Source organism: Penicillium psychrosexuale, assembly GCF_028828465.1.
Source record: "Penicillium psychrosexuale strain IBT 29551 chromosome Unknown utg000005l, whole genome shotgun sequence".
Lineage (NCBI taxonomy): Eukaryota > Fungi > Ascomycota > Eurotiomycetes > Eurotiales > Aspergillaceae > Penicillium > Penicillium psychrosexuale.
In genome coordinates this window covers 1,861,132-1,872,703 of record NW_026643190.1, presented here as the reverse complement: position 1 = coordinate 1,872,703, position 11,572 = coordinate 1,861,132, and the positions used below count along the sequence as shown (strand labels likewise).

Here is an 11,572-nt window from a genome sequence, read left to right as displayed (position 1 = left end):
CTCGCGACCTCCATCGCGCATACTTTGAACATGATCACCTGTGCTTTCCAATTCTCTGCCAGCAATCGGCAATGGATAATCTAAGGAAAGTCTATGCGGAACCGTCTACATTTGAACGGAAACCTTACGAGACATTTTGCTTCTATATGATTCTAGCTATTTCAGCTTCGAATGTTCAAAAGCTTCATTGGCAGTCATTGCCCGAAGCGGAAACATACCATGCACAAGCCATGTCCAGATTGAACGATATCCTAGCTTTGGGGGGCATCGTAGCGCTACAGGCGATTCTACTCCTCTGTCAATATCAATTGACAAACTCCACACAGAGAACATCTGGAAGTCTATGGCACATGGTTGGGATGGCGGCACGAATGTGTTTCGAGATGGGCCTCCACCGGGAAGAGGCGTATAATTATCGAGGAAACTCTACACCAGCCTCCACTTTCACGGTACATCCTCGATGGCTGTGGTGTGTATTGGCAATGGATCGGTGAGTTCACTGTGGTTATTTATTGAAGATGTAACTCTAACCTTTCTTTCGCGCTCAGCGTAGTCAGTATTACGCTAGGTCGACCATTCGCAATACACCTAGAAGACGTGGACCTCGCACTTCCAGATTACGGAATCACACAACCTTTGAGTACTCCAGAAGGGCATGAGGTACGCCCAACGGAGGAGCAGTACCGAGAAGCGGTCTTCGCGCATATAATCCGGTACCGTATTCTTTGCGGCAGAATCATGTCATCTCTGCACCGAGGCCGATACACCAATAACGAACATTCCGCCTTGGCTGCACAAGCCGAGCTTGCCAATGACCTGGAAGAATGGCACACCAAGACGAGCACATTACACCTTGAAAGTGGTGCGTCAGACGGAGCCAAGGTCTCCAGTTTCCTAACCGTTGAGTGGTACGAGATGGTCTATCACAATGCTCTGCTCATGTTGTACCGGCCTTCTCCAGCGCTCCCATTGAACTCATCCAGAGCAGCAGTGGCAGTGCCAATCATATATGAGTCGGCAAAAAAGGCGATTGGTTTCTACGCACATCTTCATGAATTACAACGGATCAACTATACCTGGATTACGTTGCATGGCGTCTTCATGGCTGGTCTTTCCTTTGTTTATGCTGCTGGACAGCATTTCCGCACCAAGAAGAACCAGCGTCTTGGCCAGGGATCACCGATGCTAAGCTCCGATCCATCAATTCTGGAAATCGTCAACATCTGCCGCTCTTGCTCCAGTGTCTTGGTGGCGGTGTCAGAACGTGGGGATATCGCTCGTCATTGCCATCGTGTTTTCGATCGGCTGAGCGATGCTGTATTATCAGATGCGGTCGAATATCACACAGCACCTCGACTTGGTAGCTTGCCGCAGCCGGTTCCTCCCACCCCTCCTGCGTTGTGCAACAGTGTCCCTCCAAATATCGCCGCCTCAAATTATACAATGGATACGTTGCCGTCCGAGGGCTGGTCTTTCCAGGATCCAATGCTATCATCTCTGCTTGCGGTCGATGACGTTTTTCGGGATTGCTTTGACGATCTACAACATTTCCACGAGTCTGCATTCGGCGAAGACCCCATTGGTCAACTTTCACAGGATTGGCTAGGACAGATCGGTGGTTCGCAACTACCTGAAACCGAGACATGAGACGAGTAAGAAAGTTATAAAACACGTTATGTACATATTCCAATCGTAGAAAGCTCTAAATACATCCTCTCTCCAAAAATTGTACCGGGATAGGAACAACCTTACTTCTCAAGTATTCCCCAATCCCCTTCCCTAAGCCGTCAATCCTGCTAGAGCTCGCAATACCCCCGTCCAAGAAGTCTAGTACCCGGAAATGAACGGCGAGAATATTGGGGAACTCACATCTTTCCACCCTTCTGTCGGCATGATTCTCCCCCTTCGTCCAGTCGTCCCCGAATAGGCTCTTGATCCGGGAAACCGTCAAGAATGACTGCAACCAGGGATATTCGTCCTGATTTCTGACAAAGAAACCAATATTCGAGTTGTCTGCCTTGTCTCCTGATCTGGCGTGGACAATGTGGCCCAAGGGAGCTAGTTGCGTAGGTCCAAAGCTCGCCAAATCGACTGCGTTTGCAGTCTCATAGGAATCTCGGATATCGGGGTACTTGGAGGTTATCTTCGGAGGCTCAATCAAAATCGGACTGGAAACAGTGCTTCCCAAAACATGTGTTTGGTGGTCGAGAGACGCCATCGAGATGATGACTGGGAATATTTCCATGAACGGCTTTGGGTCCATGGTCCGGAAGTCGAGATTCATATGATATCCAGGGTAGCTCTGCATCCGTAGAGCGTATATTGGGATCTTGAACTTTTCCGCACAGATATCTTCCTTCTTTTTGGCCTGTGCGAAGACGCGTAGGAAGACTGTGCCGGCCTGCTGGCTACTGGGATTTGATGCAGGGGTTCCATATAACTCGATTGAGAACTTGCTGAATTTGTGGTCTCGGAAGATGTGCAGGAGCTGGTTGCGCATCATTTCGACTTTCTCCGAGACGTCGAGGCCGTTGATGTAGAATGTAGCCTCGGCCTGGTATCCGCCCTTGGCTGCAATCATTGCCTTGGTTGTTGCCGGTGGGGGAGATCCGGTGATACCATGTACGTGCACCCGATTCGGGCCGACCTGCTCCATGGTCACGTTGTGGAGGTTGGCAACCACGTCTGGGTTCAGGTACTGCTCTCCCTGGAGTTCGTACAGGAATTGAGCGATGGTGTTGTGTTTTGTCACGGCTCCGGCATGTGCCTCGGGCTTTGTGATGGTGCAACTTCCTTCGCTAGTGATCTCTGCGATAGGGAATGCAAGGTCCACCAGCTCAGGGAGGATAGATTTGAATCCGGAGAAGTTGGCTCCTGTCACATATGGCCCGCACTCGATCAAATCTATACTTAGTTAGTCAATTTAGCCAATTATTCTCTATACGAAGAATACTCACGGCCCGCAACTAAGCCACCTGCAAGTCGATCCCAATCATCTCGAGCCCAATTGTGCCACCATGCGGCAGCTCCAATCACTGGTGATGCATCCGTGACTCGTCCGCAAATAATAATATCTGCGCCCGCTTTGATTCCTTCGACAATACCCCAGCCTCCAATATACGCCACTCCACAGTACGGCTCCAATTGCCAGTCCTTGAGTGCCCATTCTGGATGGTCGAGATGCAGGAGGTTCTGGCACTTAGCAGGATCGGTTACAGTCTGGGAGATATCATCTCCTAGAACCATGGCAATCACCACATCCTTGTGGCCCCGCGCACGACACATCTCCTGCACCTGAGCAGCCAATGCCTGCGTATTCAAAGCACCCGCATTGGTAATGACCTTGATCCCTTTATCCACGATTAGATCAATGGATTCAGATAATTGCGCCAAGAAGCCCGCTTCATAGCCCAACGATGGATCTTGGTCTTTGGCAATGGCGTTCCAGGCAATGTTCATCTCTGAAAGCCAGTCGCCGACAATTACATCGACGTTGCCGTCTTGCGCCATGCGCCGCATGGCGTGCGGGCTGTCGCCCGTTGCGCCGGAGACATTTCCGATGCGGATATCGCGTTTAGGGGGCATGCTTTTTGGATCGGATATGTTGAAAATTGAAAGAAAAGACTCGCATCGATCGATCTCAAGGTAATTGCCTTTCTTTAAAGATCATTGAACGATCGGGCTTTATCGGCTCAAACGGGTTAGCGCTAAATGCGTATCGGAGACCCAGTCCGATGTTTCGGAGGTCTTGGCCCGACAGATGAGGCTAACACGCGGATTTGGAGAAGAGGGAAGTTGGAGATTATTCGGTCTGATCAAAAAGAGGCAGTATGTACAGCTGGGTTCAATTACCGATATCTCTGGCACCAAAGTGATTCAACCTGTCATTTTCAACATCACACGCAGCGCTTGTTCGAGAAGCCATCTATTAATCGTTCCCCAGCATCATATTAACCTAGCTGAAGGATACCTGCCCTAGAAAAGACCCTCAAAGGCCAATCCTGGAGGGCTACACGAAGGAAAGCGTTATGCTTACTTGAATCCCCCATCTTTTCTCCAGACCAGGTGGCCCACTAACGAGTATACGAGCAAAGATCTCGCGATCTCGCTCAATGCTGCCTAGGAGAAGCCCCTGGTGAAATATCATCGAGGACTTAGTCAAACCGCCCGCAAGAATATCATTCTGATATTATCGAGCTCAGGGCCAACCGCAAACCGGAGCTACACGCTCGTCGAGTGCGGTGAACCGGGTCAAACGAGTACCCTCGGCTATAAAGCGCCAAAGAAACCCAGCACCGAATCATCGAGGCTGATGAACGTATTAAACACACGGTGGTTCATCCTTTTGCCTAACCTAGAACGCCTTATCGAAGTCGTAAGTCCGTGTCTGTTCAAACTGAGGCCCCCGAAGTATACACCCACTCACCTTGTGCTCATGCTTCTTCGGTTGATCCTACGGTGTGGATCTTGACTTCCGCCTTTGCAGGATTCAAGTTGGTCCTCAATTGTGCGACCGTGCAGGGAATATGAAAAGGGCTAAATGGTCCGCTTGCAGTTTGAATTGGGTATTCGGTTTTCATTGGAGGATTCTTGCCACGATAGGTGTTTTGAGCGGGGATTCATCTCTGTCATTGTCTATTTTGCTTCGGCTATAGACTATAGTTTCGTACATATTATATTGGATTGAGTTGTAATTGCAGAACACTCCTATACGGTTGGGTTTTGTTACCTATCGTATAGGCTAAGATAGAACTATTCCATTGTTATTAACAGTTAGTAAATATGTTGAGGGTTCAGATTGATCCTAGAAGTGTTGATCTCTCTATATTTAGTCCAAGAGCGTGTCGGCTATATAAAAGGCATATCATTGGTTGGAGAGAGTGTGGATAGCCATGACGCACTGGAAGATATTTCCAAGGTTTCTGTAGAGAAAGAAGAAAGTATTGCAATAATTACGAGTGATTTGCATGTTGTAAAAGAATATACGCGCTTATATCGTCAAGTGGAATATGCCCAAAAGGGAAATTCCCCCACGGACAAGTCACAGCCGAGTCAATTCCAATCGCCCGGGGAGAATGGACATGTTGGGAATTGGCTCAACGGAGTATTCAACCGTATTCAAAGGATCTCCACACAGGAAATAACAAGGTCAGCAATTCTTTTCCCGAGACGAAGCCCAATAAGCCGGCGGTATTTTGTTCCCCACACGATTGAACCGGTGAATCAATCTCGGGCTGCCCCTCTCAGAGTCATCCTACTATCAATCTCTCCTCTGCTCTCAACTCACCACCATGTCGCTGCCCATTCGCTCCTTGTCCCGAGCGTTGGTTCGGTCCTACGGTACCGTCCAGGGTTCCCCCAGTGCTGCTTCATTGACCAGCATCCCCCTCACCTTGACCGATGCTACGGGTGCTACCGGTCCCCGGACCAATTGGACCCTAGATGAGGTCAAGCAGATTTACGAGACGCCATTGAGCCAGCTCACTTATGCGGCCGTAAGTGAAATTCACCATATGGCCCAATGCCAACTTTCCGCTAAACTGACTCCTCCAGGCTGCTGTCCACCGTCGCTTCCATGACCCCGCGGCTATCCAGATGTGCACCCTGATGAACATCAAGACCGGTGGCTGTAGTGAAGATTGTTCGTACTGTGCCCAGTCATCCAAGCACAACACAGGTCTAAAGGCCACCAAAATGAGCCCCGTCGACGATGTCCTAGCCAAAGCCCGCAATGCAAAGGCCAATGGCAGCACCCGGTTTTGCATGGGCGCCGCTTGGCGCGACATGCGTGGCCGCAAGACCAGTCTCAAGAACGTGAAGCAGATGATCTCCGGAATCCGCGAGATGAACATGGAGGTGTGCGTGACCCTGGGCATGATCGACGGAGACCAGGCCAAGGAGCTAAAGGAGGCCGGCCTGACCGCCTACAACCACAACCTCGATACCTCGCGTGAATTCTACCCCACCATTATCACCACCCGCTCCTACGACGAGCGCCTGAAGACGCTCTCGCACGTGCGTGATGCCGGCATCAACGTCTGCTCCGGCGGCATTCTCGGTCTCGGCGAGAGTGACGGCGACCGCATTAGTCTCCTGCACACCGTTTCCAGCCTGCCCGCCCACCCCGAATCCTTCCCCGTCAACGCCCTCGTTCCTATCCCCGGTACCCCTCTCGGCGACCGCAAAATGATCCCCTTCGACCGCTTGCTGCGCACCGTCGCCACTGCCCGTATTGTCATGCCTAGTACCATCGTTCGCCTGGCTGCCGGTCGCATCGCGCTCACCGAAGAGCAGCAGATCGCCTGTTTCCAAGCAGGTGCCAACGCTATCTTCACCGGCGAGAAGATGCTCACCACCGACTGCAGTGGCTGGGATGAGGACCGCGCCATGTTCGACCGCTGGGGATACTACCCCATGAAGAGCTTCGAGAAGCCTGAGCCCAAGGCTGATGCCACTGCTCCTACTCCACTTCCTGTGCACTCCGAGGCTACTTCTGCGCCGGTCGCAGCGAGCGCTTAGACTTATAGTTAGACTATTGCCTCTATATGACTGCGTCAATAGTTTGGATCGGGATGATGCTGCAAAATGCAATTTCAATACACTCAATGAGACTTAGGTCCTCTATGTAGTTATTACACTAGGTATTGGTCATCCTAAACCCATCTTGAGATATTGTATTGCCATGACAACCTTCAACTTAGAACTCAATGCCAAAGACCAGTTAGTTCGCTGGGCTTGATGCTTGCATGGAGATCAAACCTACGCGACCTGTTCTCGGCTATGGAGATTTACACCCCTCATGTATTCCGTGGGACTCGTCGAGTGGCAATGAGAGCCACGACTTCAGGAACGTCCACGAGAAAGCCCGGTTTGATGTGTGGTGCAGACCTACATGGACCTCATACATATGGTAATGTTATGATCCCTATGGTAGGTGAAGCAGCATGTGCTACGGGTCCCTCTGCCTACGCTGTCTCGGGGGGCTACGGTGAGATGGTGGTCAGAGGGATGGGGAGGAGAGAAGAAGAAGAGAAGAAGAGAAATGGGGGGAAGGGTCCTTTTATACCCTCGACAAACGGTACCTTCCTCGAGTGCGACAGCTCCCTCGCACCTTCCCTGACAATGTCAATGTCACATGCTTTGCGCCTTCTTTGTTTGTTTACACGAGGTCCCAGGTTTAGGAAGGAGCCTTCAAGTCAAACAATTATTCCTTTTGGCTTTGTCGCCGATCGTACTTCAAACAAAGTCATTCCACATATCAGAACTAGTCATCTTGACCGTTCGTCAATACCTCGGGCTCAAGCTCATCATCATTGTCAGTCTCGTAATCTGGATCACCAAGCTGAATCCGCTTCCAAGTAACCTTTGAAGCAGTCTTCCACTCAGCCTGCTGAAAGTCTGGCCTCGGCTTTTTATAGCTAAACCGATCCGGATCGCGCCCCCCACGGATTTCATAGTCCTCGATATGCACAAATGCTCGGGAGTATGAATAGATGAACTCGATATCCACCGCTGATCCCGAGTATCGCAAATATGGCAGTCGCTTCATCAACGAAATCACAACTGGGTTAAGGTGAAGCTCCTCGCGTAGGGCCTGATGAATAGCGTGACCTTCTGCAAATAGACGCGATAAATGTCACTGATGACGTTGACAATTGTATCGGGGATGCGAGGAAAGTCAAAGTCGGCAATATTTCGTCCTTCGAGGTCCATGACTCCACGTCGACTTTAGTCCTGTTTGTAAATTAAATCCCGCATTTAGCGCAGATCACCCGCACTAAATAACCGGCCATGTCTACCAATTAGCTATCCCCCGTTTTATGAAGTTATTTGTCCAGTCAGGTGACACTCCCTATTAAGAAGCGGTGAACACAGGCAATAAATGAATTGACGTCGGTGCTCCACTCTTCACGATCAAATGCTGAAATACCGAGGCTCAAGCCGAGTGCACGGTGTCGACTCGACCCACGTCTTCTGAGTCTATTCGGTAGAGGTCAATCTTCACACCACAAATCGCAATGATTGTCATTGATTTCCCTTTTGGTGTCAATGCGACTGCGTTTTGATGTCAGGCTTAGCCATTCCCAACGACATAATCTGCAGCCAATCCTCAAATGAGCATTCTCTACCGTCTCCTGTTGGGGTAAACTGATCCATATAGGGAAGTGAACACACGTCATTCAAATGTTGTGTAACCAGCGCCCTCGTGGGAATGATATAAACAGGATGGCCGCTGCTATAGATGGCAGAGTCCAACTCGATCGTGGATTCTAACCATGCTAAACCGTTATCCAAAGATTCCATGCAATCAACATGGCGCACAGCACCTCGCAGCGAGTGGAACATCTATCATTACATGCTCGACACACTCAACGCCTACCCCATCGACATAAACAAGGAGGTACCAGTCCATAGCAAAGATGATAAAGTGCCACACATGCCCCAGTGGCATCTTCAACGCTGGGTTCTCTTCTACTCCGCCATCCCCCTCCTCCTCCACGAGACCTACATGGCATTCACCGGCCGCACCATAAGCCCAATCGCCGCAGTCGCCTTTTACGTCCTCGCCTTCAACGCGATGGTGATACACGAAATGCACATCCTCCGACGTCTCGGCCACAAATACGGCTTCCTCGACGGCGACAAGCACGCACGGGATGGCATCCCCGACGTCGGCATCGGCAAAGTAGTAACCTCGCTATACAAACTCACCGGATCCCGAATGATCCTCTCAATCGTCCTATCCTACGACCAAACCCAACGACCCTCGCAGATGTCCTGGAGCTGGCTACCCCTCGAACTCGGACTATACGGCGTCGTCCTCGACTTCTGGTACTACTGGTACCACCGATTGATGCACGACGTCAGCTATCTGTGGAAATACCACCGAACCCACCACCTGACCAAACACCCGAACCCGCTCCTCTCCGCGTACGCAGACCACGAGCAGGAACTCTTCGATCTATTCGTTATCCCAATGATGACGTACTTCAGTCTGAAGCTGGTTGGTCTGCCGATGGGGTTCTACGAGTGGTGGATTTGTCATGAATATATCGCTTTTGGGGAGGTGTTTGGCCATAGTGGATTGCGGATGCATTCGGGTGTGCCGTCGACGCTGAACTGGTTGCTGGTGAGGTTCGGTGTGGAAATCAATATCGAGGACCATGATTTGCATCATCGGAAGGGCTGGCGGAAGAGTCATAACTATGGGAAGCAGACGAGACTGTGGGATCGGGTTTTTGGGACTTCTATGGAGCGTATTGAGGCTGTGGAGGGGAATGTGGATTATGAGAATACGGCGAAGATGCCTTTGTTCTAGGGGTGGGGTTGTGTGAATGATGGGAGATTGGAGGGAATGCTGGTGTGGTTTTGAGTATCTTATATATAGCTCTTATGAATTATGGCACTCTATGCTAGAAGGAAATGATTATCGCTATGTGTACGGAGTACTCAAATCCTAATCCTATATAATACTCCCACTACTTAGGTTCTTCTTCTTCTTCTTCTTCTTCTTCTTCTTCTTCTTCTTCTTCTTCTTCTTCTTCTTCTCAACCCTCAACTCTCACCTCAACTCTCGCCTCTCACCTCTCACCTCTCACCTCTCACCTCTCAACTCCAAAAGATACTACCCGATCAGCTACAAGCCATCATCTGTGTCCAAGCAGAACATTCGACAACTCACCGAAATGTTCGACTTAAAGCTCCGTCAGCTTTGATCGAAGAAATCGAGACAATGATGAAGAGCGCGCCCCAGTGTATAGCCCTATGGGAGACGTCTATGACTTGTGCGCGATTCTAGAGTGGGCTAGTGAATCCTGGTCTCACCGCGGAACCCCTGTACTGGATGTTGGCGTTGAACCCACCAAAGAACTCTGTGGACAGCATTTCCGCACCAAGAAGAACCAGCGTCATGGCCAGGGATCACCGATGCTAAGCTCCGATCCGTCAATTTTGGAAATTGTCAACACCTGCCGCTCTTGCTCCAGTGTATTATTGGTGGCAGTGTCAGAACGTGGGGATATCGCTCGTCACTGCCATCGTGTTTTCGATCGGCTGAGCGATGCTGTATTATCAGACGCGGTCGAATATCATACAGCACCTCGACTTGGTGGCTTGTCACAGTCTGCGATGCGTCTGCGCTCATGATCCCACGGGGGTTTTCCTAGATGGTCTCTTCCTGCGACCGCAACTATGCACCGGCATACGTCTGATCTCTAAATCTCCTCTCAGAGATCATGGGTCAATACGCTGATCTAGAGAGCCGCTACGGCGTTTTCTATCTCAACTTGTTTCCCTTCTATTTCCGTTTTCTGATATCTTACCTTAATGCGAAGTGACTGGGTCGCAGTGATATAACTGAGAAGGTAGAGGCTAAGAGATTCTGGCCATCCGGAGGAGAATCTGCCGTGTTTGTCCTTTTGATAGGCTTCATCCAGATACATAAGTGGCTCTCTGTTTGTTTGTAGAGAATCAACTTCTTCTCTCTCTCTCGGCTTCATGAGCCTTAGACCAGCTCTCACTTTACTCAATTGTGAGACTTTCTCAATTGAAGCAGTGAGTTTCCGTTCATTTCTGTTTGGTATTAGTTTGACTTTTTCGGGGTAATCTGTATTTGAATTAACTTACGTTTAAATTAAATTCGTCAAATTTTTTACCGGGACTCGAGGTTGGATACATATCTGAAAGTCTGAATCCCGAGATGATACTTGTTGATAGCACGCTAACCTCATCCACGTTTCCTGCTAGCCCGTGTTGATAATCGAATGTGAGGTCTAGACCGAAGCGCTAAACCCCTGTTCTGGCTCAAACCCAGGATTCTTCATGGTATTGACTATCTTGTGCTTGATGAAAAAGTCTTTTATGTATCTGTGCAGAGATCAACCTGAGCGATGATGTTTAGATATTACAATTGATAGCTATAATCAAGCAGACTATTCCTATCAACCCAGAGCATGAGGTCGGCAAGAATCTCCTCAATTCCAGAAGCAAATATCTTACTACGACTAGTGGATGCATCTCGCTCAACTCGGCCATCGTCCGATAACGCTAGCGCTGACCTACACGAACCATTATACACGATCGGCAAGTATTTTCCGAACCCTAGTTAGCTCTCCCCCTCCGTACCTGCAGTCAAAGCGCCCTACTAGTCCCGGGAATACCAAGACAACATGTGGCGTGTGTCCAATCCCCACAGTAGCTAGCGCGAAGTACGTGGCTCTTTCCACGAGGTGGGGATATGTATGAGCAAGCGTCGGAGCAAAGAGAGTTTAGTACGTGTGCACTATATAAACAGCTCCACTGTGTTCCTGGTATCAGGGCCGGTGATACCCACTCCCGCGAATGAGACCGCTCGCAGCAGCACCGCACAGGACGCAGGCCATGTGGTCGGCTCATGCACAGGATCTGGCATAGCCGGTTTGATCGACCCCACCGGCTCGGCACTAGTAGTATGGAACCAGGGGGCTGGGAATAAGGGAATAGAGGGTCGAATACGGAGTAGTAAGTATGAAACTATTACGCACGTAAATTTCATAGTGTTCACAAGGATGTGTGTATATGTACATATTCGTGA

The 11,572-nt window shown here is 49.9% G+C and overlaps 6 protein-coding genes across 6 annotated transcripts; 4 read left to right on the top strand and 2 right to left on the bottom strand.

The window, feature by feature from the left end:
* Window positions 1-71: 71 nt before the first annotated feature.
* On the top strand, window positions 72-1,647 carry N7518_009629 (fungal specific transcription factor domain-containing protein; the record flags this gene model as incomplete). Its single annotated transcript, XM_057190555.1, has 2 exons — window positions 72-490; window positions 549-1,647. 2 exons carry the CDS (start codon window positions 72-74, stop codon window positions 1,645-1,647), a joined length of 1,518 nt encoding a protein of 505 aa, XP_057038211.1.
* A 55-nt stretch (window positions 1,648-1,702) lies between these two features.
* On the bottom strand, window positions 1,703-3,585 carry N7518_009628 (acyclic terpene utilization AtuA family protein; the record flags this gene model as incomplete). Its single annotated transcript, XM_057190554.1, has 2 exons — window positions 1,703-2,904; window positions 2,958-3,585. 2 exons carry the CDS (start codon window positions 3,583-3,585, stop codon window positions 1,703-1,705), a joined length of 1,830 nt encoding a protein of 609 aa, XP_057038210.1.
* A 1,706-nt stretch (window positions 3,586-5,291) lies between these two features.
* On the top strand, window positions 5,292-6,519 carry N7518_009627 (biotin synthase; the record flags this gene model as incomplete). Its single annotated transcript, XM_057190553.1, has 2 exons — window positions 5,292-5,495; window positions 5,554-6,519. The coding sequence occupies 2 exons, from the start codon at window positions 5,292-5,294 to the stop codon at window positions 6,517-6,519; spliced, it is 1,170 nt and encodes a 389-aa protein (XP_057038209.1).
* A 745-nt stretch (window positions 6,520-7,264) lies between these two features.
* N7518_009626 (uncharacterized protein) lies at window positions 7,265-7,713 on the bottom strand (the record flags this gene model as incomplete). The annotated part of the gene is made up of 2 exons (XM_057190552.1): window positions 7,265-7,614; window positions 7,641-7,713. The coding sequence occupies 2 exons, from the start codon at window positions 7,711-7,713 to the stop codon at window positions 7,265-7,267; spliced, it is 423 nt and encodes a 140-aa protein (XP_057038208.1).
* A 529-nt stretch (window positions 7,714-8,242) lies between these two features.
* Window positions 8,243-9,319, top strand: N7518_009625 (sterol desaturase family protein; the record flags this gene model as incomplete). Its single annotated transcript, XM_057190551.1, has 1 exon — window positions 8,243-9,319. The coding sequence occupies one exon, from the start codon at window positions 8,243-8,245 to the stop codon at window positions 9,317-9,319; it is 1,077 nt and encodes a 358-aa protein (XP_057038207.1).
* Window positions 9,320-9,765: 446 nt separating this feature from the next.
* N7518_009624 (transcriptional regulator family TF) lies at window positions 9,766-10,146 on the top strand (the record flags this gene model as incomplete). The annotated part of the gene is made up of 1 exon (XM_057190550.1): window positions 9,766-10,146. The coding sequence occupies one exon, from the start codon at window positions 9,766-9,768 to the stop codon at window positions 10,144-10,146; it is 381 nt and encodes a 126-aa protein (XP_057038206.1).
* Between the last annotated feature and the right edge of the window lie 1,426 nt (window positions 10,147-11,572).